The 25899-nt window shown below is 40.3% G+C and overlaps 1 protein-coding gene across 2 annotated transcripts in view; it reads left to right on the forward strand.

Moving 5' to 3' along the window:
• ADGRG7 (adhesion G protein-coupled receptor G7) overlaps window positions 1–25899 on the forward strand; it is a 91686-nt gene that overhangs the window by 3818 nt on the left and 61969 nt on the right. Inside the window, exon 1 of one of the 2 annotated variants that reach the window (XM_055418169.2) lies at window positions 6596–6710. The exons of the other annotated variant lie outside the window; for it this stretch is intronic. Within the exon in view, the coding sequence (XP_055274144.2) occupies window positions 6596–6710 (115 nt within the window). Of the gene's footprint in view, window positions 1–6595; window positions 6711–25899 lie in introns of those variants that run through there. 2 annotated transcript variants of the gene reach the window in all.

The following is a 25899-nucleotide window of genomic DNA, read 5'->3' on the forward strand; positions in this document are numbered from 1 at the left end:
CGCATGGATACCCTTCTCACAAACCATGGGTCTGAGTTCCCACATCAAGCAGCCCACCATGAAGATGACTTCCTGACCCCTCTCAGTCTCTGAAGGACTGCCCACCTCTCTCTGTTCTAGCTTTGATTTCCCACATGGGACTGTCTCTCACCAGGACACCTTCCTCACCTGCTTCTGATACTTCATGCCAGGCTGCCTCTCCTGTCACATGGATACTTTATTCATGCTGTTTGGGGTCGATATCTTATGCAAGGCTTTCCCCATCCTTTGCCCTCCCCCGTTGTAAATCCCCTCCTTATTCAGTTGAATTCTAACATCTGCTCTGGGATGCTGGTCCTCTATATCCCCATGACTTCAGGACAGAAATTTTCAGGAAGTCCTCAAGTAGGCTGTTTAAAATGTGGCCCTGTGTGCCACAGCTGCTGAGCTCATGCTCTAGGGCTCACAGCCACAACTACTGGGCCCGTGTGCTGCAACTACCGAAGCCCCGTGTCTAGATCCGGTTCTCAGCAACAAGAGAAGCCATGCAAACAGAAACCCAAGCATCACAACTGGAGAGTAGCCCCTGCTGGCTGCATCAAGAGAAAGCCTGCACGCAGAAATGAAGACCCAGCACAGACAAAAATAAATGAATTTTAAAACACAAAAAGAAAAATCTTATTTAAACAAAAAAAGTGTGAAGAAACAGAGATTCAGAAACTAAGGTAGCTTGTCCCCAGTCACAGAGCAAAGAGAGACAAAGTCAGTACAAATCCAGGTCTCCCTGTCAGCTGTGTGAGAGCAGGGACCCTGCCTCTCTTATTCACGGCTTTATCCCCAGAACCTAGAGTTAAATCTGCATGAATACAATGAATGACTGAATCAACCCCTGTGTAGTTCTTTTCCTTTCCTTCTTTGTCGCCTTAATATGCTGTAAATTAATGACTTTTTATATTAATATTTATCAATAACCAATAGAAATAAATGCTCTTATGGAAATGTCAACATGTAAATTTCTGCGCCTAGGGATTTCTTCATGAATTTCTAGAGTGCCAATCTGGATAACTGACCTATAGATGAGATGAAAGTGAAAGGAGTAGTCATTCAGTCGTGTCGGACTCTTTGTGACCCCATGAACTGTAGCTGGCCAGGCCTCTCTGTCCGTGGGATTCTCCAGGCAAGAATACTAGAGTAGGTTGCTATTTCCATCTCTAGGAGATCTTCCCAACCCAGGGACTGAATCCTCATCTCCTGCATTGCAGGCAGATTCTTACCATCTGAGGCACTAGGAAAGATGAAAACATGGAGACGTTAAAAAGCTATGGTTATTGTAGGATCCCAGTATTCCAGTACTTCTGACAGGTGTGGAAAAGAAAGTGAGCACCACCAAAATCGGTTTTCAATCACCAGAGTACAACCCCTTCAAAATAGCTGGAAATCTACACGAGATGAATGCCTTTACCACCTGGCATTCCATACACATAACCAGCACCTACAGTCACAGTGCTCAACTAAGACCATTCTGCTGATGTTAACGCAGGGCAGTGCTTCCAAAACATACTCCTCAGAATGCTACCTCTGAAAGGTTCTACTCAGGAAGAGGATTCTGTGGTCAAATAATCCAAGGAACACGATAATTTACAAGGTATGTGAGCATATGAAGCAGGGCAAAGGCTAACAGAGTTTTGCCAAGAGAACGCACTGGTCATAGCAAACACCCTCTTCCAATAACCCAAGAGACGACTCTATACATGGCTGTCACCAGATGGTCAATACCTAAATCAGACTGACTGTATAGAGAAGCTCTGTGCAGTCAGCAAAAACAAGAGGGAGCTGACTGTGGCTTAGATCATTAACTCCTTCTTGCAAAATTCAGACTAAAATTGAAGAAAGTGGGGAAAACCAATAGCCCATTCACGTATGACCTAAATCAAATCCCTTATGATTATACAGTGGAAGTGAGAAATAGATTTAAGGGACTAGATCTGATAGACTGTCTGATGAACTATGGACAGAGGTTCGTGACATTGTACAGGAGAAAGGGAGCAAGACCATCCCCAAGAAAAAGAAATGCAAAAAAGCAAAATGGCTGTCTGAGGAGTCCTTACAAATAGCTGTGAAAAGAAGAGAAGTGAAAAGCAAAGGAGAAAAGGAAAGATATACCCATTTGAATGCAGAGTTCCAAAGAATAGCAAAGAGAGATAAGAAAGCCTTCCTCAGTGATCAGTGCAAAGAAATAGAGGAAAACAATAAAACAGGAAAGAGTAGAGATCTCTTCAAGAAAATTAGAGATACCAAGGGAACATTTCATGGAAAGATGGGCTCAGTAAAGGACAGAAATGGTATGGACTTAACAGAAACAGAAGATATTAAGAAGAGGTGGAAAGAATACACAGAAGAACTGTACAAAAACGATCTTCATGACCCAGATAATCATGTTGGTGTGATCACTCACCTAGAGCCAGACATCCTGAAATGTGAAGTCAAGTGGGCCTTAGAAAGTATCACTACGAACAAAGCTAGTGGAGGTGATGGCATTCCAGCTGAGCTATTTCAAATCCTGAAAGATGATGCTGTGAAAGTGCTGCATTCATGCCAACAAATTTGGAAAACTCAGCAGTGGCCACAGGAGTGGAAAAGGTCAGTTTTCATTCCAATCCCAAAGAAAGGCAATGCCAAAGAATGCTCAAACTACCGCACAATTGCACTCATCTCACACGCTAGCAAAGTAATGTTCAAAATTCTCCAAGCCAGGCTTCAGCAATATGTGAACTGTGAAATTCCAGATGTTCAAGCTGGTTTTAGAAAAGGCAGAGGACCAGAGATCAAATTGCCAACATCTGCTGGTTCATGGAAAAAGCAAGAGAGTTCCAGAAAAACATCTATTTCTGCTTTATTGACTATTTCAAAGCCTTTGACTGTGTGGATCACAATAAACTGTGGAAAATTCTGAAAGAGATGGGAATCCCAGACCACCTGGCCTGCCTCCTGAGAAACCTCTATCTATGCAGGTCAGGAAGCAACAGTTAGAACTGGACATGGAACAACAGACTGGTTCCAAATAGGAAAAGGAGTACATCAAGGCTGTATCTTGTCACCCTGCTTATTTAACTTATATGCAGAGTACATCATAAGAAATACTGGGCTGGATGAAGCACAAGCTGGAATCAAGATTTTTGGGAGAAATATCAATAACCTCAGATATGCAGATGACACCACCCTTATGGCATAAAGTAAAGAAGAACTAAAGAGCCTCTTGATGAAAGTGAAAGAAGAGAGTGAAAAAGTTGGCTTAAAGCTCAACATTCAGAAAACTAAGACCATGGTATCCGGTCCCATCACTTCATAGCAAATAGATGGGGAAACAGTGGAAACAGTGACTGACTTTATTTTTGGGTGGTCCAAAATCACTGCAGATGGTGAAATTAAAAGACGCTTACTCCTTGGAAGGAAAGTTATGACCTACTAGACAGCATATTAAAAAGCAGAGACATTAATTTGCCAACAAATGTTAATCTTATCAAGGCTATGGTTTTCCTGGTAGTCATTTATGGATGTGAGAGTTGGACTATAAAGAAAGCTGAGTGCCGAACAATTCATACTTTTGAACTGTGGTGTTAGAGAAGAATCTTGAGAGTACCTTGGACAGCAAGGAGATCCAACCAGTTCATCCTAAAGGTGATCAGTCCTGAGTGTTCATTGGAAGGACTGATGTTGAAGCTGAAGCTCCAATACTTCGGCCACCTGATGTGAACAGCTGACTCATCAAAAAGACCCTGATGCTGGGAAAGATTGAGGGCTGGAAGAGAAGGGCTCTACAGAGGATGAATTGGTTGGATGGCATCACCGACTCAATGGACATGAGTTTGGGTAGATTCCGGGAGATGGTGATGGACAGGGAGGCCTGGCGTGCAACAGTCTCTGGGATTGCAAAGAGTTGGATATGACTGAACTGAACTGATGTGAGCATATGATAGACTCTGAGAAATCCTAGAATTAAAGAAAGCTGTTACCTTTGCGTAACCTAATGCACCCATGTCCTTAACCACAGAGGTCCTGTTCAGAGTAGTACCTGCCCAAGTCTCATTTCTTTATTCATGCAATGGGCAAAAATATCCATTCCATGGGATTGTTGTACATATTTATAAATTAGATAAAACATGAAAAGTGCATAGCACCATGCTTGGTATTCTTTTTCTTATGTTTCTTATTTACTGAAAATGATTCCCTTTATTATTGAAGAAATAATAGATATATTTATTATTATAATAGTTGAAAAATAATAAATGCATATGATGAAAACTTTAAACCATAAAAGGGATGTTAAATTAAAAATTGTTTCTCATCAGATCCCTCAGATTCTCATGGGTAATTTTTTAATGTACATTCCCAGACATTTTCTGTGCATGTAAATGTGGACATATTAGAAATAGCTATTTTTTAATCTTCACAGTAAATGAAATAATGGATTCACCTTCATTTATTTTGTGCTTCTTCAGCCTTGCCTCTTTGTTCTTTCATTTGGGAATACACCAGTATATTTTTCTGAAACCCCTGGGCGAGTTAAGGTTACCTCTGTACCTGTGTGTCCCCTCCACTAAGCTTCACTTTTTTCATGTTTTTTTAAAAATGTATTTATTTTTAATTGAAGGGTAATTGCTTTATGGTATTGTGTTGGTTAGAACACAACAAACATAAGAAACAACAGTTAGAACCTTGTGTGGAACAACTGATTGGTTCAGGATTGAGAGAGGAGAACAGCAGGGCTGTCTGCTGTCACCGTTTATTTAACCTATCCACTGAACACATCATAAGAAATGCTGGGCTGGATGTTACAAGCTGGAATCAAGATAGGCAGGAGAAACATCAACAACCTCAGACACGCAGGTGATACCACTCGAATGGCAGAAAGCAAAGAGGAAATAAAGAGCCTCTTGATGAGGGTGAAGGAGAAGAATGAAAGAGCTGGCTTGAAACTAAATATTCAAAAAAACTAAGATCATGGCATCCAGCCCCATTCTGTCCAGTTAAGTTCAGTCTCTCAGTCGTGTCTAACTCTTTGTGACCCCATGAATCACAGCACGCCCGGCCTCCCTGTCCATCACCAACTCCCGGAGTTCACTCAAACTCATGTCCATCGAGTCGGTGATGCCATCCAGCCATCTCATTCTCTGCCGTCCCCTTCTCCTCCTTCCCCCAATCCCTCCCAGCATCAGAGTCTTTTCCAATGAGCCAACTCTTCGCATGAGGTGGCCAAAGTATTGGAGTTTCAGCTTTAGCATAAGTCCTTCCAATGAACACCCAGGACTGATCTCCTTTAGACTTCATGGCAAATAGAAAAGGAAAATGTGCAAGTAGTTAGATTTCCTCTTCTTGGGCTCTAAAATCATTGCAGGTGGTGACTGCGGTCATGAAATCAGAAGATGATTGCTTCTTGGTAGGAAAGCTATGACAAACCTAGACAGTGTGTTGAAAAGCAGAAACATTACTTTGCTTATAATGTTCATATAGTCAAGGCTATGGTCTTCCCAGTGGTCATGTATGGTTGTGAGAGCTGGACCATAAAGAAGGCAGAAAGCCAGAGAGTTGATGCCTTTGAACTGTGGTGCTGGAGAAGACTCCTGAGAGTCCCTGGACAGCAAGGAGATCCAACCAGTCCATCCTAAAGGAAATCAGTCCTGGGTGTTCACTGGAAGGACTGATGTTGAAGCTGAAACTCCAACATTTTGGCCACCTGATGTGAAGAGCTGACTCATTGAAAAGACCCTGATGCTGGGAAAGATTGACGGTGGGAAGAAAAGGGGATGATAGAAGATGAGATGGTTGGATGGCATCACTGACTCAATGGACATGAGTCTGGGTAGATTCCAGGAGATGGTGATGGACAGGGAGGCCCTGTGTGCTGCAGTCCATGGGGCCGCAAAGAGTCGGACATGACTGAACGACTGAACTGAACTGATTTGCCATGAAGTGATGGGAGCAGATGCCATGATCTTAGTTTTTTTAATGTTGAACTTCAAGCTAGCTTTTTCACTCTCCTCTTTCACCTTCATCAAGAGGCTCTTTAGTTTCTCTTCACTTCCTGCTATTAGAGTGGTATCCTCTGCCTATCTGAGGTTGTTGGTATTTCTCCTGGCAATCTTGAGTCCAGTTGGTGATTCTACCTCTGCTAAAGGCTCCTAACAAAAAGAGGAAGCTAAGCTATAGGTGACCCTCCAGGTCCACTGCCTTCCTGACTTTTCTTTTCTTTTTTTCCTTCCCTACTTTTTGCTTGTCAGGACATTTGCACTTTGACTCTGTTAGCTATCCCCTCCCTTTCTCCTTTATTGCCCTGAGTTATCTTTCTTCCTCATAACACCAATCGTTTTTTGCATGATCCCATTCAGTGAAGGATGAGGAAATAGCAAGCAGACTGTGTTCCTTTTATTAGGTGATTCGAACTGCTTCCCGCCTGATTAACCTCAAAAATCCTAAAAAAATTGAGGCTATCTGACTGACAGAACCTTGAGAGAAGGAACTGTGGTTTTTTTTAGAAGAGTTTTTGATTAAAGTTCTTCGCTGAAGAAGAAAAGAAGCAGTCTTTCACCCAGACATTGGCTTGTGGTTTGCATTCCCCATGGCTTCCAGCCGTGCATGTAACCTCAGGATGCTGGTGGCTGTCGTGTGTGGGCTGCTGACTGCCACTGTTTTGGGACTGAGCATCTGGAGGCTTGTGATCAGGATCCAGAGAGGTAATGTTGTCCTGCTGTTTTCATTTTTATTTTTTAATTTATTTATTCTAATTGGAGGCTAATTACTCTACAATATTGTATTGGTTTTGCCATACATTGACATGAATCTGCCCCGGGTGTACATTTGTTCCCCATCTTGAACCCCCCTCCCACCTCCCTCCCCATATCATCCCTCTGGATCATCCCCAGTGCACCAGCCCCGAGCACCCTGTCTCATGCATCAAACCTGGACCGGCGATTCATTTCACATATGATAATATACATGTTGCAATGCCATTCTCCCAAATCATCCCACCCTCATCCTCTCCCACAGAGTCCAAAAGACTGTTCTGTACGTCTGTGTCTCTTTTGCTGTCTCGTATACAGGGTTATCGTTATCATCTTTCTAAATTCCATGTATATGCGTTAGTATATGTCCTGCTGTTTTTAACTCAGAGCAAGAGAAGGCATTGAGCCTCTGTGCTGCCACCTGACATAACAGTACTAGAAAGTGCCATGTTTAGGCTGAGGCTGCCCACCATTTATGAAATATAAAAGATAAGGGTTAATTTATGGCTAGCATATGGTTGTATATACATGAACATATGAGTGCATGTGTGTGTGTGTGTGTAAGTGCGCAAGGCTATGAACAACACAGTTGAACTGGCCTCTTCATGCTCCTTTAACACTTGATTAAATGAATAGCAGAGTAATAATTAAGATCATTAGTAGCACATGTTTAGGTCTGTTAAGCTAAATCCAAGGAAGGAAAATGGAATTCCCTGCTAGCTCAGCTGGTAAAGAATCTGCCTGCAATGTGGGTAACCTGGGTTCAATCCCTGGGAAGATCCCCTGGAGAAGGGAACGGCCACCCACTCCAGTAGAAATGCCTGGAGAATTCACTGGACAGAAGAGCCTGGTGGCTACAGTCAATGGGGTTGCAAAGAGTCAGACTTGACTGAGTGACTTTTCACTTTCATTTTCTTTCAAGGAAGAAAAATAGTTTTGGACACACACATACACACATAATTAAACATATGCAGAATGAAAGTTCATTTCAAGAAGAAAGTTTAGGAATGTCCTCACTAGGACTGTAAATAAAATGACTATATTTTTCACACAAAGTTCCCACTTTTCAGGTGTTGAAAGCTACATAAAAATTAAGGTCATTTAGAAAACAATTTTCCTGTTTAGTCAATAGATATTTGTTAGTCATCTGTAACATGGCAGAGCTGACCCTGAGAAAGGGAGGTAAAGGACAGCAGTGTTAAGCAAAGAATGATGTTAAAGGAAAGCCCAAGAACCTCATAACACTTTCCATAATCCCTTTTATTAAAGAAGAGATAGAGAGACAGAGATAGTTTCTAAAGAAATGGTGGGTGAGGACAGAAGATTTCAGGGAGAAGGTTGGGGGACCCAGCAGGAACACAGGGCATACCTGCAAAGATCCACTGTTAAGAGCAGAAAGAGTCATGAATGTTGGCTGCTTATGGAGTGATAGCTGAGAATAGATCTGGTGTTTCTCCCCCAAAGACCATATTTAGAGAACACAGGATTGGTAGGGTTTAGAGAGTAAGCAAGAGAAATTTTATCTGAACAAAAACAGTAAAATTTAAACTTGATGAAAATTTGTTTTTGTTTATTTAAAGTTTGTAAAATAATTTGAGGTTTTAAAAAAAAATATGAACTGCAGGTTTTATCCTACTAAGGCTACTACATTTATAAGAACTTATCTAAAGGATATACTTTTAAGAATTGCCTCCCTTCCTTCCCTCCTACCTCCCTTCCTTCCTACTTCCCTTCTTTTCTTCCTTTATAGGATATCTACTTTTAAAGGGAAATTTGTGGTAACTTATAAAGACCACAGCTACAATAAAACCATTAAAACAAGGACCAAAGTACAAAAACGCTACAAGGAAGAGGACAAGACTGAGGATAGAAAGTAAATGAAAATGGAATGAGTTGCAAAAACGGATACAAAACATATCCCGGTGTTTCCTGAGGACTAAGCCAAAAATGCATAATAATAAGTAACATAGATCCAAGTAACATAATAACAGAGAACCCATGTTTAACAATAAAAGCATACCAGCTCTTCAGAAAAGACAAACATTTCCTTGCTCTAGCAGATTTTTTTTTTAAGGTGGCTTTTTATGTAAGGGACATCCCTCAGTTTTGGGTAAACCCAGTGGAAAACAAGGGGGTTATCATCTAAAGAGAAAGGTTGAAATACTGGTACTGTTTGCTGTTACTGTTTTGCCTTGTACACGGTATTTGGACATTGCCTTAGTGAGGAAGCTCTGGCTCCTCCACTTCACTCCTTTCCTCTCCACTTCTCTGCCACCTCTTTCTATCCTGTCCCATTCCATCTAATGGAAGTATTGAATGCTCTCACTTTTGTCCCTTTACTGGGTATAGAGATGAATTGTTGTTTTTGTTATTTTAAAATTTTGGCTGCAGTGGATCGTCATTGTGATGTGCAGGCTTAGTTACCCTGTAGCATGTGGGATCTTACTTTCCTGGCCAGGGATTGAACCAATGTATCCTGCACTGGAAGGTGGATTCTTAACCACTGGACCACCAGGGAAATCACAAGATGAATTGTTTTTAAACTTATTTTTTTAAGGGTAGCATCTTGGATATCTCTGAGAAACTGATGAAAACTATGAATGTCTTACCTAGAAAAAATACACATATACATACAATTTGGGGTAAATTAATTTTATCACATTCAAAATTTATTTTCAGTATAAATAGAATATATTTCCATGGCTTATGTTTAATATAATATTTAAGTAATTATGTCTCTCTCATTTTTATTTTTCATGAAATGGCCTCTGTGTGAAAAAGTAGAAAAACATTTAAATTCTGCTATAAGTAAATTTCAATTAGTAGTTGCTGTTGCTTGGTTATAGAATGAACTTTAATATATGTATTTCACTATTATAAAACTTACAGTTAACTTTTTTTACTGTAGTATGCTGAAAACTTCACATACCTTCTCTCATTTAATTCTGACAAGTATCTTTCAGGGAGATTTTTTTTTTAATATCCGTGTTAAAGATACTAGGCTTTCATTTTGCTGTTGTTTAGTTGCTAAGTCATGTCCAACTCTTTTGCAACTAAATGGACTGTAACCCACCAGGTTCCTCTGTCCATGGAATTTCCCAGGGAAGAATACTGGAGTAGGTAGCCATCTCCTTCTCCAGATGATTTTCCCAGCCCCGGGATAAAACCCAAGTCTCCTGCTTGGCAGGTGGATTCTTGACCACTGAGCCAACTGGAAAGCCCTGGCTTTCATTTCACTCAAGTACATCTTTGCTCAAGAGGCAAACTTGATAATAAATAAAACTCAGGTGACTGTTTATAGAGGACAGGCTCCATTTTGGGGTTTAAAAAAAGTCCGGAGAAGTGTTTTCCGTATGGAGGAAATTGGGTTTTAGGCAGCTACACTTTCATTTAGTTTTAATCCTGCTGTTGTACACCTCTGTTCTGCTCCTTTTCCAATTTCTCTTCTTCCTTCCTCATATAATCACTTTTTAAATCAAGAAAATAATTCCTATGAAAGGGAGATTTTCTGAGGAAGAAATTTTCTTATGTAATTGGCTGATGGGCATGCATTGTTTTAACATCAGGATTCAGTTCAGTTAGTTTAGTCGCTCAGTCGTGTCCAACACTTTGCGACCCCATGAGTCACAGCACGCCAGGCCTCCCTGTCCATCACCAACTCCCAGAGTTCACTCAAACTCATGTCCATTGAGTCGGTGACGCCATCCAGCCATCTCATTCTCTGTCGTCCCCTTCTCCTCCTGCCCCCAATCCCTCACAGCATCAGAGTCTTTTCCAGTGAGTCAACTCTTCGCATGAGGTGGCCAAAGTATTGGAGTTTCAGCTTTAGCATCAGTCCTTCCAGTGAACACCCAGGACTGATTTCCTTTAGAATGGACTGGTTGGATCTCCTTGCAGTCCAAGGGACTCTCAAGAGTCTTCTCCAGCACCACAGATCAAAAGCATCAATTCTTCTGTGCTCAGCTTTCTTTATAGTTCAACTCTCACATCCATACATTCCATAACTGGAAAAACCATAGCCTTGACTAGACAGACCTTTGTTGGCAAAGTAATGTCTCTGCTTTTTAATATGTTATCTAGGTTGGTCATAACTTTCCTTCCAAGGAGTAAGCGTCTTTTAATTTCATGGCTGCAGTCAGCATCTGCAGTGATTTTGGAGCCCAAAAAAATAAAGTCTGACACTGTTTCCACTGTTTCTCCATCTATTTCCCATGAAGTGATGGGACTAGATGCCACGATCTTAGCTAGTGGAGGTGATGGAATTCCAGATGAGCTATTTCAAATACTGATAGATGATGTTGTGAAAGTGCTGCACTCAATATGCCAGCAAATTTGGAAAACTCAGCAATGGCCACAGGACTGGAAAAGGTCAGTTTTCATTCCAATTCCAAAGAAAGGCAATGCCAAAGAATGCTCAAACTACTGCACAATTGCACCCATCTCACACACTAGTAAAATCATGCCCAAAATTCTCCAAACCACACTACAGCATTACTTGTTCTGTGAACTTCAGGATATTCAAGCTGGCTTTAGAAAAGGCAGAGGAACAAGAGATCAAATTGCCAACATCCGCTGGATCATGGAAAATGCAAGAGAGTTTCAGAAAAACATCTATTTCTGCTTTATTGACTATTTCAAAGCCTTTGACTGTGTGGATCACAATAAACTGTGGAACATTCTGAAAGAGATGGGAATACCAGACCACCTGAACTGCCTCTTGAGAAACCTGTATGCAGGTCAGGAAGCAACAGTTAGAACTGGACATGGAACAACAGACTGGTTCCAAATAGGAAAAGGAGTACATCAAGGCTGTTTATTGTCACCCTGCTTATTTAACCTATATGCAGAGTACATTATGAGGAACGCTAGACTGGAAGAAGCACAAGCTGGAATCAAGATTGTTGGGAGAAATATCAATAACCTCAGATATGCAGATGACACCACCCTTATGGCCGAAACTGAAGAGGAACTCAAAAGCCTCTTGATGAAAGTGAAAGAGGAGAATGAAAAAGTTGGTTTGAAGCTCAGTATCAGGATTAGTGAAGTTTAAATGCTGATCCTATTTTTCAAGTCTCTTTTTAAAGTTAAGAGACCAGAAACTTGGTTTAGTGAATTTTTACTAGATTTTTGAATTCTGAATTTAACCCCACCCATGGGTTTTTGATGACACATATTATTTAAGAAGACTGACCTTTTCCAGTCCTGTGGCCACTGCTGAGTTTTCCAAATTTGCTGACATATTGAGTGCAGCACTTTCACAGCATCATCTTTCAAGACTTGAAATAGCTCAATTGGAATTCCATCACCTCCACTACCTTTGTTCATGGTGATGCTTTCTAAGGCCCACTTGACTTCACATTCCAAGATGTCTGGCTCTAGGTCAGTGATCACGTTATCGTGACTACTTGGTCGTGAAGATCTTTTTTGTACAGTTCTTCTGTGTATTCTTGCCACCTCTTCTTAATATCTTCTCCTTCTGTTAGGTCCATTTCTGTCCTTTATCGAGCCCATCTTTGCATGAAATGTTCCCTTGGAATCTCTAATTTTCTTGAAGAGATCTCTTGTTTTTCCTATTCTGTTGTTTTCCTCTATTTCTTTGCATTGATCACTGAGGAAGGCTTTCTTATCTCTCCTTGCTATTCTTTGGAACTTTGCATTCAGATGCTTTTATCTTTCCTTTTCTCCTTTGCTTTTTGCCTCTCTTCTTTTCACAGCTATTTGTAAGGCCTCCTCACACAGCCATTTTGCTTTTTTGCATTTCTTTTCCATGGGGATGGTCTTGGTCCCTGTCTCCTGTACAATGTCACGAACCTCCGTCCAGAGTTCATCAGGCACTATATCAGATCTAGTCCCTTAAATCTATTTCTCACTTCCACTGTATAATCATAAGCGATTTGATTGAGGTCATATCTGAATGGTCTAGTGGTTTTCCCTACTTTCTTCAATTTCAGTCTGAATTTGGCAATAAGGAGTTCATGATCTGAGCCACAGTCAGCTCCTGGTCTTGTTTTTGCTAACTGTGTAGAGCTTCTCCATCTTTGGCTGCAAAGAATATAATCAATCTGATTTCGGTGTTGACCATCTGGTAATGTTCATGTGTAGAGTCTTCTCTTGTGTTGTAGGAAGAGGGTGTTTGCTATGACCAGTGCGTTCTCTTGACAAAACTCTATTAGCCTATGCCCTGCTTCATTCCGTGCTTCAAGGCCAAATTTGCCTGTTACTCCAGGGGTTTCTTGACTTCCTACTTTTGCATTCCAGTCCCCTAGAATGAAAAGGACATCTTTTTTGGGTGTTAGTTCTAAAAGGTCTTGTAGGTCTTCATAGAACCGTTCAACTTCGACTTCTTCAGCGTTACTGGTTGAGGCATAGGCCTGGATTACCTGTAATATTGAATGGTTTGCCTTGGAAATGAACAGAAATCATTCTGTCTTTTTTAAGATTGCATCCAAGTACTGCATTTCGGACTCTTTTGTTGACCATGATGGCTACTCCATTTGCCAATCCCAAAGAAAGGCAATGCCAAAGAATGCTCAAACTACCGCACAATTGCACTCATCTCACACGCTAGTAAAGTCATGCTCAAAATTCTCCAAGCCAGGCTTCAGCCATACGTGAACCATGAACTTCCAGATGTTCAAGCTGGTTTTAGAAAAGGCAGAGGCACCAGAGATCAAATTGCCAACATCCGCTGGATCATGGAGAAAGCAAGAGAGTTCCAGAAAAACATCCATTTCTGCTTCATTGACTATGCCAAAGCCTTTGACTGTGTGGATCACAATAAACTGTGGAACATTCTGAAAGAGATGGGAATCCCAGACCACCTGACCTGCCTCTTGAGAAACCTATATGCAGGTCAGGAAGCAACAGTCAGAACTGTACATGGAACAACAGACTGGTTCCAAATAGGAAAAGGAGTACGTCAAGGCTGTATATTGTCACCTTGCTTATTCAGCCTATATACAGAGTACATCATGAGGAACGCTGGGCTGGAAGAAGCACAAGCTGGAATCAAGATTGCTGGGAGAAATATCAATAACCTCAGATATGCAGATGACACTACCCTTATGGCAGAAAGTGAAGAGGAGCTCAAAAGCCTCTTGATGAAAGTGAAAGGAGAATGAAAAGGTTGGATGGAAGCTCAACATTCAGAAAACTAAGATCATGGCATCTGGTCCCATCACTTCATGGGAAATAGATGGGGAAACAGTGGAAACAGTGTCAGACTTTATTTTTTTGGGCTCCAAAATCACTGCAGATGCTGATTGCAGCCATGAAATTAAAAGACGCTCACTCCTTGGAAGGAAAGTTATGACCAACCTTGATAGTATATTAAAAAGCAGAGACATTACTTTGCCAACCAAGGTCCGTCTAGTCAAGGCAATGGTTTTTCCCATGGTCATGTATGGATGTGAGAGTTGGACTGTGAAGAAGGCTGATTGCAGAAGAATCGATGCTTTTGAACTGTGGTGCTGGAGAAGACTCTTGAGAGTCCCTTGGACTGCAAGGAGATCCAACCAGTCCATTCTAAAGGAGATGAGTCCTGGGTGTTCATTGGAAGGACTGATGCTAAAGCTGAAACTGCAATACTTTGGCCACTTCATGAGACCAGTTGACTCACTGGAAAAGACTCTGATGCTGGGAGGGATTGGGGGCGGGAGGAGAAGGGGACGACAGAGAATGAGATGGCTGGATGGCATCACCAGCTCAACGGACATGAGTTTGAGTGAACTCCGGGAGTTGGTGATGGACAGGGAGGCCTGGCATGCTGTGATTCATGGGGTCGCAAAGAGTCAGACACGACTGAGCGACTGAACTGAACTGAACTGATTATTTAAGAACATCTGTTGAATAACATGGTGACTAAGAGTGTATACATAATAGTTGTGGAAAAAATGCATGAGTAGCGGAAAATAAGTTGTGCAGCCAGACTGCCTGGTTCTTACTAAGTAAACTGGAGCAAGTTTCAACATTTCTGTACCTCCATTCTCCTATTAATTGTATTATAAATATAATAAACATATAAACCCCACCTTATAGGGTTGTTATGAGGATTAGTTAATACATTTACAAGTTAAAGATGATATCTAGTACACTGTAGGCACTCAAATTTTTCATGTATGTATTTTTAGATAATTTAGTGCAGTTTTCTCCACTTCCAGATATGTACCTTTAATAGATGCCCTTGATCTAGTTTGGACCTTTGGATTGAAGTCAGCTTATCAAGCTGGAGCTGCAGTGAGTTTAATCATACATTTCAACTGATTAGTTCAAAATAGAAACAGAAACAGTTCTAAGAACTGCCATATCTCCCTGCACTTGTTTTTCAATATTTATACTTCACTAGACCATATGATCAGACACGACTGAAGCAACTTAGCAGCAGCAGCAGCAGACCATAGGGGAAATTTTTATTCAATCATTTAACTAGTTTATTGGAATATGTAACCAGGTAGTTAATGTTGAACAAATTTCACCTTAAAGGCTACACTTTTTGTATATTGTTTCAATTTTTTAGTTTTTTTTCCCCACTGTGAAGTAAGCTTTCATAAACATTGTCCTCTCATTTAAGAATAAACTTTATCTTTACCCAAATATTTCAAATTCCTGGTCTGGGACAAATGACAGATCCTTGGATTTTTAAATCCCTGAAGACTCTGGGCTAGACACTAGAGTTTCCTGATGGAATTTCTTTGACTAATAAAATATATTTTTATTCCCCCACTTAATCAAACTAGACTTTTCAAAATAGATTCTAATTTTGTCTAGTTTAGAAGAAGAAATTGAATTCATATTTTCCATTTGGAATTTTAAGTCTTTTTGCTACTTTTTCAAGCAGCATGAAACATGAGTGTCACATTTGTCCAGTATTTAATTTTCCATGATGTGCAGTAAAGGTATTAAAAATAGGGCTAGCATTTCTGGAAGTATTACTTATCACAATTTAAAAGAATGTAAAGAAATATTATTATCTCACTGGAATTATGAAAGAAAATGATTAAAAAATACTACTATTAAGCAGTATTCTTTTTTATTTAATAATTTTACTTATTTTATTTTTGGCAGTTCAGGGTCTTCACTGCTGGGTGGGCTTTTCTCCAGTTGCAGTGCTTGGGTTTCTCAGTGCAGTGGCTTCTCTTCTTGTGGAGCAGGGCTCTAGGGCACACAGGTTTCAGTAGATGCAGCGCTTGGACTCAGCAGTTACGGGTCCTGGGCTCTAGAGCACAATCTCAATAATTGTGGCATACGGGCTTAGTGGCCCGGGAGTATGTGGGACTTTCTCGGACCAGGGGTCAAACCTATGTCTCCTGCATTGCAGGTGGATTCTTTACTGCTGAGCCACCTGGCAAGCCCAACCCTGGGTCTATATCAAATAACACAGACTCATAATATATAAAACAAAACAGGCAAGCTTATTCAGATAAATTTACAATTGGGTTGGTTGAAAGTAATGCTTTCCTGTTAGAAACTGATAGATCAAGCAGAGAAAATGAATAAAGGTTCATACATTTGAAAACTATATCTAACAAACTGAACAGTAGACTTTACATATTTGAATTGCCAGAAAAAAATGTCATTTTATTATTTCCAGAAGAAAGTCTTACTGAGTACCAAAGAATCAATCTCATAGATTATGTTCTGTGACTACAATGCAATCCAATTAGAAGGTAAAGTATAAACTAACCAAGAAAATTCAAATAAATGTTGAAAAATCTGTTTTAAATAATTCAAAGAAATAAAATTAAAATTACAAAATACTCAAAAATTCAGTGGAGGCACTCTCTATAACAACTGTGTACACAGCTAAAAATATAGTTGGATTCAAACATTAAATATCAATTAATATGTGAGCAATCTAGAAAGATAGTATAGATGAACCTATTAACAGGGCGAGAATAGAGAGGCAGACTATAGAACACAAATTAAAAGACGCTTACTCCTTGGAAGGAAAGTTAGGACTAACCTGGATAGCATATTAAAAAGCAGAGACATTACTTTGTCAACAAAAGTCCATCTAGTCAAGGCTATGGTTTTTCCAGTAGTCACGTATGGATGTGAGAGTTGGACTATAAAGAAAGCTGAGCACAGAAGAATTGATGCTTTTGAACTGTGGTGTTGGAGAAGACTCTTGAGAGTCCCTTGGACTGCAAGGAGATCCAACCAGTCCATCCTAAAGGAGATCAATCCTGGGTGTTCACTGGAAGGACTGATGTTGAAGCTGAAACTCCAATACTTTGGCCACCTGATGTGAAGACCTGACTCATCTGAAAAGACCTGATGCTGGGAAAGATTGAAGGTGAGAGGAGAAGGGAGCGACAGAGGATGAGATGGCTGGATGGCATCACTGACTATATGGACATGGGTTTGAGTGAACTCTGGGAGATGGTGATGGACCAGGAGGCCTGGCATACTGCAGTTCATGGGGTCTCAAAGAGTCGGACACGACTGAGCGACTTAACTGAACTTATGAAGACAGAGAAGACGTAGGAAAGGGTGGGACAAATTGAGAGAGTAGCATTGACATATATACTACCACGTGTAAAATAGCTGGTGGGAAGCTGCTGCATAACTCACGGAGCTCAGAGCCAGGCTTGGTGCTCTCTGGTGACCTAGAGGGATAGGATGGGGAAGGATGGGAGGAAGCCTCAAAATGGAGGGGAATGTATGTATATATACAGCTGATTCACATTGTTCCACAGCAGAAACAACATTGAAAAGCAATTATATTCCAGTTAAATAAAAATACAGTTAGAATGACATAGCTTTCAGTTCAGTTCAGTTCAATTCAGTTCAGGCGCTCATAGCTTTCAGTTCAGTTCAGTCACTCAGTCGTTTCCGACTCTCCGCAACCCCATGAATCACAGCACGCCAGGCCTCCCTGTCCATCACCAACTCCCGAAGTTCACTCAAACTCATGTCCATCGAGTCGGTGATGCCATCCAGCCATCTCATTCTCTGTCGTCCCCTTCTCCTACCGCCCCCAATCCCTCCCAGCATCAGACTCTTTTCCAGTGAGTCAACTCATCGCATGAGGTAGCCAAAGTATTGCAGTTTCAGCTTTAGCATCAGTCCTTCCAATGAACACCCAGGATTGATCTCCTTTAGAATGGACTGGTTGGATCTCCTTGCAGTCCAAGGGACTCTCAAGAGTCTTCTCCAACACCACAGTTCAAAAGCATCGATTCTTCGGCGATCAGCTTTCTTCACAGTCCAACTCTCACATCCATACATGACCACGGGAAAAACCATAGCCTTGACTAGACAGACCTTTGTGGGCATAGTAATGTCTCTGCTTTTTAATATACTATCAAGGTTGGTCATACCTTTCCTTCCAAGGAGTAAGCGTCTTTTAATTTCATGGCTGCAATCAGCATCTGCAGTGATTTTGGAGCCCAAAAAAATAAAGTCTGATACTGTTTCCACTATTTTTCCATCTATTTCCCATGAAGTGATGGGACCAGATGCCATGATCTTTGTTTTCTGAATGTTGAGCTTCAAACCAACCTTTCCACTCTCCTCTTTCACTTTCATCAAGAGGCTTTTGAGTTCCTCTTCACTTTCTGCCATAAGGGTAGTGTCATCTGCATATCTGAGGTTATTGATATTTCCTCCAGCAACCTTGATTCCAGCTTGTGCTTCTTCCAGCCCAGCGTTCCTCATGATGTATTCTGCATATATGTTAAATAAGCAGGGTGACAATATACAGCCTTGAAGTACTCCTTTTCCTATGTGGAACCAGTCTGTTGTTCCATGTACAGTTCTGACTGTTGCTTCCTGACCTGCATACAGGTTTCTCAAGAGGCAGTTCAGGTGGTCTGGTATTCCCATCTCTTTCAGAATGTTCCACAGTTTATTGTGATCCACACAGTCAAAGGCTTTGGCATAGTCAATGAAGCAGAAATAGATGTTTTTCTGGAACTCTCTTGTTTTCTCCATGATCCAGCGGATGTTGGCAATTTGATCTCTGGTGCCTCTGCCTTTTCTAAAACCTGCTTGAACATCTGGGAGTTCACGGTTGACATATTGCTAAAGCCTGGCTTGGAGAATTTTGAGCATGACTTTACTAGTGTGTGAGATGAGTGCAATTGTGCGGTAGTGTGAGCATTCTTTGGCATTGCCTTTCTTTGGGATCGGAATGAAGACTGACCTTTTCCAGTCCTGTGGCCACTGCCGAGTTTTCCAAATTTGCTGGCTTATTGAGTGCAGCACTTTCACAGCATCATCTTTCAAGATTTGAAATAGCTCAATTGGAATGCCATCACCTCCACTAGCTTTGTTCGTCGTGATGCTCTCTAAGGCCCACTTGACTTCACATTCCAAGATGTCTGGCTCTATGTCAGTGATCACGTTATCGTGACTATCTTGGTCGTGAAGATCTTTTTGTACAGTTCTTCTGTGTATTCTTGCCACCTCTTCTTAATATCTTCTCCTTCTGTTAGGTCCATACCATTTCTGTCCTTTATCGAGCCCATCTTTGCATGAAATGTTCCCTTGGAATCTCTAATTTTCTTGAAGAGATCTCTTGTTTTTCCTATTCTGTTGTTTTCCTCTATTTCTTGGCATTGATCACTGAGGAAGGCTTTCTTATCTCTCCTTGCTATTCTGTGGAACTCTGCATTCAGATGCTTATATCTTTCCTTTTCTCCTTTGTTTGTCGCTTCTCTTCTTTTCACAGCTAATTGTAAGGCCTCCTCAGACAGCCATTTTGCTTTTTTGCATTTCTTTTCCATGGGGATGGTCTTGGTCCCTGTCTCCTGTGCAATGTCACGAACCTCCGTCCAGAGTTCATCAGGCACTCTATCAGATCTAGTCCCTTAAATCTATTTCTCACTTCCACTGTATAATCATAAGGGATTTGATTTAGGTCATATCTGAATGGTCTAGTGGTTTTCCCTATTTTCTTCAATTTCAGTCTGAATTTGGCAATAAGGAGTTCATGATCTGAGCCACAGTCAGCTCCTGGTCTTGTTTTTGCTAACTGTATAGAGCTTCTCCATCTTTGGCTGCAAAGAGTATAATCAATCTGATTTCGGTGTTGACCATCTGGTGATGTCCATGTGTAGAGTCTTCTCTTGTGTTGTAGGAAGAGGGTGTTTGCTATGACCAGTGCGTTCTCTTGACAAAACTCTATTAGCCTTTGCCCTGCTTCATTCCGTGCTCCAAGGCCAAATTTGCCTGTTACTCCAGGGGTTTCTTGACTTCCTACTTTTGCATTCCAGTCCCCTAGAATGAAAAGGACATCTTTTTTGAGTGTTAGTTCTAAAAGGTCTTGTAGGTCTTCATAGAACAGTTCAATCTCGGCTTCTTCAGCGTTACTGGTTGAGGCATAGGCCTGGATTACTGTAATATTGAATGGTTTGCCTTGGAAATGAACAGAAATCATTCTCTCGTTTTTAAGATTGCATCCAAGTACTGCATTTCGGACTCTTTTGTTGACCATGATGGCTACTCCTTTTCTTCTAAGGGATTCCTGCCCACAGTAGTAGATATAATGGTCATCTGAGTTAAACTCACCCATTCCAGTCCATTTTAATTCACTGATTCCTAGAATGTCTATGTTCACTCTTGCCATCTCCTGTTTGACCACTTCCAATTTGCCTTGATTCCTGGAACTAACATTCCAGGTTCCTATGCAATATTGTTCTTTACAGCACCGGACCTTGCTTCTATCACCGGTCACATCCACAGCTGGGTATTGGTTTTGCTTTTGCTCCATCCCTTTATTCCTTCTAGAGTTATTTCTCCACTGATCTCCAGTAGCATACTGGGCACCTACCGACCTGGGGAATTCTTCATTCAGTATCCTATCATCTTAAGCATTCTAACTTTAGAAGTTAAAAAAAGAGTAAATTCTAAAACTATGTTTGGCAGTAATGAAAATAAGAACAAATTAATAGAATGGAAATCAAAGAAACAAGAGCTGAGATCAACAAAACCAGAATCCGGAAAGATGAATTAAAAAAAAAAAAAGATATTTCCAGCGATATTCCTTAAGACCAGTTCTAACCCTTGTATGCCTCGTCAGCTTCCGGGTCCTCAGAAGCCCTGCCTCACGTCTGGGACTGTGCCTCCCTTTCTCGTCATCCACTCTGGGGCCAACCATGCTGCTTCGCTTCCCTGTGAGGGGAGGCTGTTCACAGTGTGGTGTGAGAAGAGGTTGTGGGTGTGGCCTGGAGTGTCTGCCTGTGTGAGCGCAAGGCCTCCTGAATGCGGGGCAGGACAGACATGAGGCAAGAAGGGGCAGCTGCCAGCCACTGGCCTTCTGAGGTGGGGCTCCAAGGAACCCACGGTTTCTTTTTTTTTTTTTTGAACTGCATGATGCTGAGGCATTTATTCTTTTTTTTTTTTTTTTAACAGTTAAAAGTATTTTTATTAAAAAGGCACAAATGCAAAGAAATGAACAGAGGAAAATTTATGCGTCGAACCTGGACTGGTCACTTATGATAATATACATGTTACAATTCCATTCTCCCCAATCATTCCACCTTCACCCTCTCCCACAGAGTCCCAAAGACTGTTCTAAATGCCTATGTCTCTTTTGCAGTCTCTTATACAGGGTTCAGGTTTCTAAATCGGATTTTCAAGTCATTATGAAGGTATGTTTATCATGGCATTAGAATAGTTTTCCTTTTACTTTTTTTCTTTTTTTTTTTGGTAATTAATTTATTTTTTATTGGAGGCAAATTATTTTACAATATTATATTGGTTGGTTTTGCCATACATTGACATGAATTCGCCCCGGGTTTACATAAGTTCCCCCTCCTGAACCCCCCTCCCACCTCCCTCCTCCCTTTATCCTCCCTCTGGGTCATCCCCGCATGCCAGCCCCGAGCATCCTATAACATGCATTGAACCTGAACTAGTGATTCGTTTCACATAAGACAACATACGTGTTTCAATGCCATTCTCCCAAATCCTCCCACCCTCACCCTCTTCCATAGAGTCCCAAAGACTGTTCTATACATCTGTGTCTCTTTTGCTGTCTCGTATACAGGGTTATCATTTGCATCTTTCTAAATTCCATATATATGCGTTAGTATACTGTATTGGTGTTTTTCTTTCTGGCTTACTTCACTCTGTATAATAGGCTCCAGTTTCACCCACCTCATTAGAACTGATTCAAATGTATTCTTTTTAATGGCTGAATAATACTCCATTGTGTATATGTACCAAAGCTTTCTTATCCATTGTCTGCAGATGGACATCTAGGTTGCTTCCATGTCCTGGCTATTATAAACAGTGCTGCAATGAACATTGGAGTACATGTGTCTCTTTCAATTCTGGTTTCCTCGGTGTGTATGCCCAGGAGTGCGATTGCTGGATCATATGGCAGTTCTATTTCCAGTTTTTTGAGGAATCTCCACACTGTTCTCCATAGTGGCTGTACTAGTTTGCATTCCCACCAACAGTGTAAGAGGGTTCCTTTCTCTTCACATCCTCTCCAGCATTTATTGCATGTAGACTTTTGGATAGCAGCCATTCTGACTGGTGTGAAATGGTATCTCATTGTGGTTTTGATTTGCATCTCTCTGATTATGAGGGATGTTGAGCATTTTTTCATGTGTTTGTTAGCCATCTTTATGTCTTCTTTGGAGAAATGTCTGTTTAGTTCTTTGGCCCATTTTTTGATTGGGTCATTTATTTTTCTGGAATTGAGCTGCAGGAGCTGCTTGTATATTTTGGAGATTAATCCTTTATCTGTTGCTTCATTTGCTATTATTTTCTCCCATTCTGAAGGCTGTCTTTTCACCTTACTTATAGTTTCCTTTGCTGTGCAGAAGCTTTTGATTTTAATTAGGTCCCATTTGTTTATTTTTGCTTTTATTTCCAATATTCTGGGAGGTGGGTCATGGAGGATCCTGCTGTGATTTATGTCGGAGAGTATTTTGCCTACGTTCTCCTCTAGGAGTTTTATAGTTTCTGGTCTTACATTTAGCTCTCTAATCCATTTTGAATTTATTTTTGTGTATGGTGTTAGGAAGTGTTCTAGTTTCATTCTTTTACAGGTGGCTGACCAGTTTTCCCAGCACCACTTGTTAAAGAGACTGTCTTTTCTCCATTTTATATTCTTGCCTCCTTTGTCAAAGATGAGGTGTCCATAGGTGCGTGGATTTATCTCTGGGCTTTCTATTTTGTTCCATTGATCTATATTTCTGTCTTTATGCCAGTACCATACTGTCTTGATGATTGTGGCTTTGTAGTAGAGTCTGAAGTCCGGCAGGTTAATTCCCCCAGTTCCATTTTTCTTCCTCAAGATTGCTTTGGCTATTCGAGGTTTTTTGTATTTCCATATAAATTGTGAGATTATTTGTTCTAGTTCTGTGAAAAATATTGTTGGTAGCTTGATAGGGATTGCATTGAATGTATAAATTACTTTGGGTAGTATACTCATTTTTACAATATTTATTCCTCCAATCCATGAACATGGTATATTTCTCCATCTATTAGTGTCCTCTTGGATTGCTTTCAGTAGTGTTTTATAGTTTTCTATGTACAAGTCTTTTGTTTCCTTAGGTAGATATATTCCTAAGTATTTAATTCTTTTCGTTGCAACAGTGAATGGAATAGTTTCCTTAATTTCTCTTTCTATTTTCTCATTATTAGTGTATAGGAATGCAAGGGATTTCTGTGTGTTGATTTTATATCCTGCAACGTTACTGTAATCATTGATTAGCTCTAGTAGTTTTCTGGTAGAGTCTCTAGGGTTTTCTGTGTAGAGGATCATGTCATCAGCAAACAGTGAAAGTTTTACTTCTTCTTTTCCAATTTGTATTCCTTTTATGTCTTTTTCTGCTCTGATTGCTGTGGCCAAAACTTCCAGAACTATGTTGAAGAGTAGTGGTGAGAGTGGGCACCCTTGTCTTGTTCCTGACTTTAGGGGAAATGCTTTCAGTTTTTCACCATTGAGGATAATGTTTGCTGTGGGTTTGTCATATATAGCTTTTATTATGTTGAGGTATGTCCCTTCTATTCCCACTTTCTGGAGGGTTTTTATCATAAATGGATGTTGAATTTTGTCGAAGGCCTTCTCTGCATTTATTGAGATAATCATATGATTTTTATTTTTCAGTTTGTTAATGTAGTGTATTACGTTGATTGATTTGCGGATATTGAAGAATCCTTGCATTCCTGGGATAAAGCCCACTTGGTCATGATGTATGATCTTCTTAATGTGTTGTTGGATTCTGATTGCTAGAATTTTGTTAAGGATTTTTGCATCTATGTTCATCAGTGATATTGGCCTGTTGTTTTCTTTTTTTGTGGGGTCTTTACCAGGTTTTGGGATTAGGGTGATGGTGGCCTCATAGAATGAGTTTGGAAGTTTCCCTTCCTCAGCAATTTTCTGGAAGAGTTTGAGTAGAATAGGTGTTAGCTCTTCTCTAAATTTTTGGTAGAATTCGGCTGTGAAGCCGTCTGGACCTGGGCTTTTGTTTGCTGGAAGATTCTTGATTACAGCCTCTAGTTCCGTGCTTGTGATGGGTCTGTTCAGATTTTCTATTTCTTCCTGGTTCAGTTTTGGAAAGTTGTACTTTTCTAGGAATTTGTCCATTTCTTCCAGGTTATTCATTTTATTGCCATATAATTGCTGATAGTATTCTCTAATAATCCTTTGTATTTCTGTGTTGTCAGTTGTGATCTCTCCATTTTCATTTCTAATTTTATTGATTTGGTTCTTCTCCCTTTGTTTCTTGATAAGTCTGGCTAGTGGTTTGTCAATTTTATTTATCTTCTCAAAGAACCAGCTTTTGGCTTTGTTGATTTTTGCTATGGTCTCTTTTGTTTCTTTTGCATTTATCTCTGCCCTAATTTTTACGATTTCTTTCCTTCTACTGACCCTGGGGTTCTTCATTTCTTCCTTTTCTAGTTGCTTTAGATGTAGAGTTAGGTTATTTAGTTGACTTTTTTCTTGTTTCTTGATGTGTGCCTGTATTGCTATGAACTTCCCCCTTAGCACTGCTTTTACAGTGTCCCAGAGGTTTTGGGTTGTTGTGTTTTCATTTTCATTCATTTATATGCATATTTTGATTTCTCTTTTGATTTCTTCTATGATTTGTTCATTATTCAGCAGCATGTTGTTCAGCCTCCATATGTTGGCATTTTTAATAGTTTTTCTCCCTTAATTGAGATCTAATCTTACTGCATTGTGGTCAGAAAAGATGCATGGAATGATTTCAACTTTTTTGAATTTACCAAGGCTAGATATATGGCCCAGGATGTGATCTATCCTGGAAAAGGTTCCGTGTGCGCTTGAGAAAAAGGTGAAATTCATTGTTTTGGGGTGAAATGTCCTATAGATATCTATTAGGTCTAACTGGTCTATTGTATCATTTAAAGTTTGTGTTTCCTTGTTAATTTTCTGTTTAGTTGATCTATCCATAGATGTAAGTGGGGTATTAAAATCTCCCACTATTATTGCATTATTGTTAATTTCCCCTTTCATACTTGTTAGTAATTGTCTTACATATTGCGGTGTTCCTATATTGGGTGCATAAATATTTATAATTGTTATATCTTCATCTTGGATTGATCCTTTGATCATTATGTAGTTTCCTTCTTTGTCTCTTTTCACAGCCTTTGTTTTAAAGTCTATTTTATCTGATATGAGTATTGCTACTCCTGCTTTCTTTTGGTCTCTATTTGCATGGAATATCTTTTTCCAGCCCTTTACTTTCAGTCTGTATGTGTCACTCGTTTTGAGGTGAGTCTCTTGCAGACAACATATATGGGGGTCTTGTTTTTGTATCCATTCAGCCAGCCTTTGTCTTTTGGTTGGGGCATTCAACCCATTTACGTTTAAGGTAATTATTGATAAGTACAATCCCGTAGCCATTTTCTTTATTGCTTTGGGTTCGAGTTTATACACCCTTTCTGTGTTTCCTGTCTAGAAAAGATCCTTTAGCATTTGTTGGAGAGTTGGTTTGGTAATGCTGAGTTCCCTCAGCTTTTGCTTGTCTGTAAAGCTTTTGATTTCTCCTTCATATTTGAATGAGATCCTTGCTGGGTACAGTAGTCTGGGCTGTAGGGTATTTTCTTTCATCACTTTAAGTATGTCTTGCCATTCCCTCCTGGCCTGAAGAGTTTCTGTTGAAAGATCGGCTGTTATTCTTATGGGAATCCCCTTGTGTGTTATTTGCTGCTTTTC

Source organism: Moschus berezovskii, chromosome 1, assembly GCF_049115385.1.
Source record: "Moschus berezovskii isolate FMDL1 chromosome 1, NW_MosBer_1.0, whole genome shotgun sequence".
NCBI classification, from domain to species: domain Eukaryota; kingdom Metazoa; phylum Chordata; class Mammalia; order Artiodactyla; family Moschidae; genus Moschus; species Moschus berezovskii.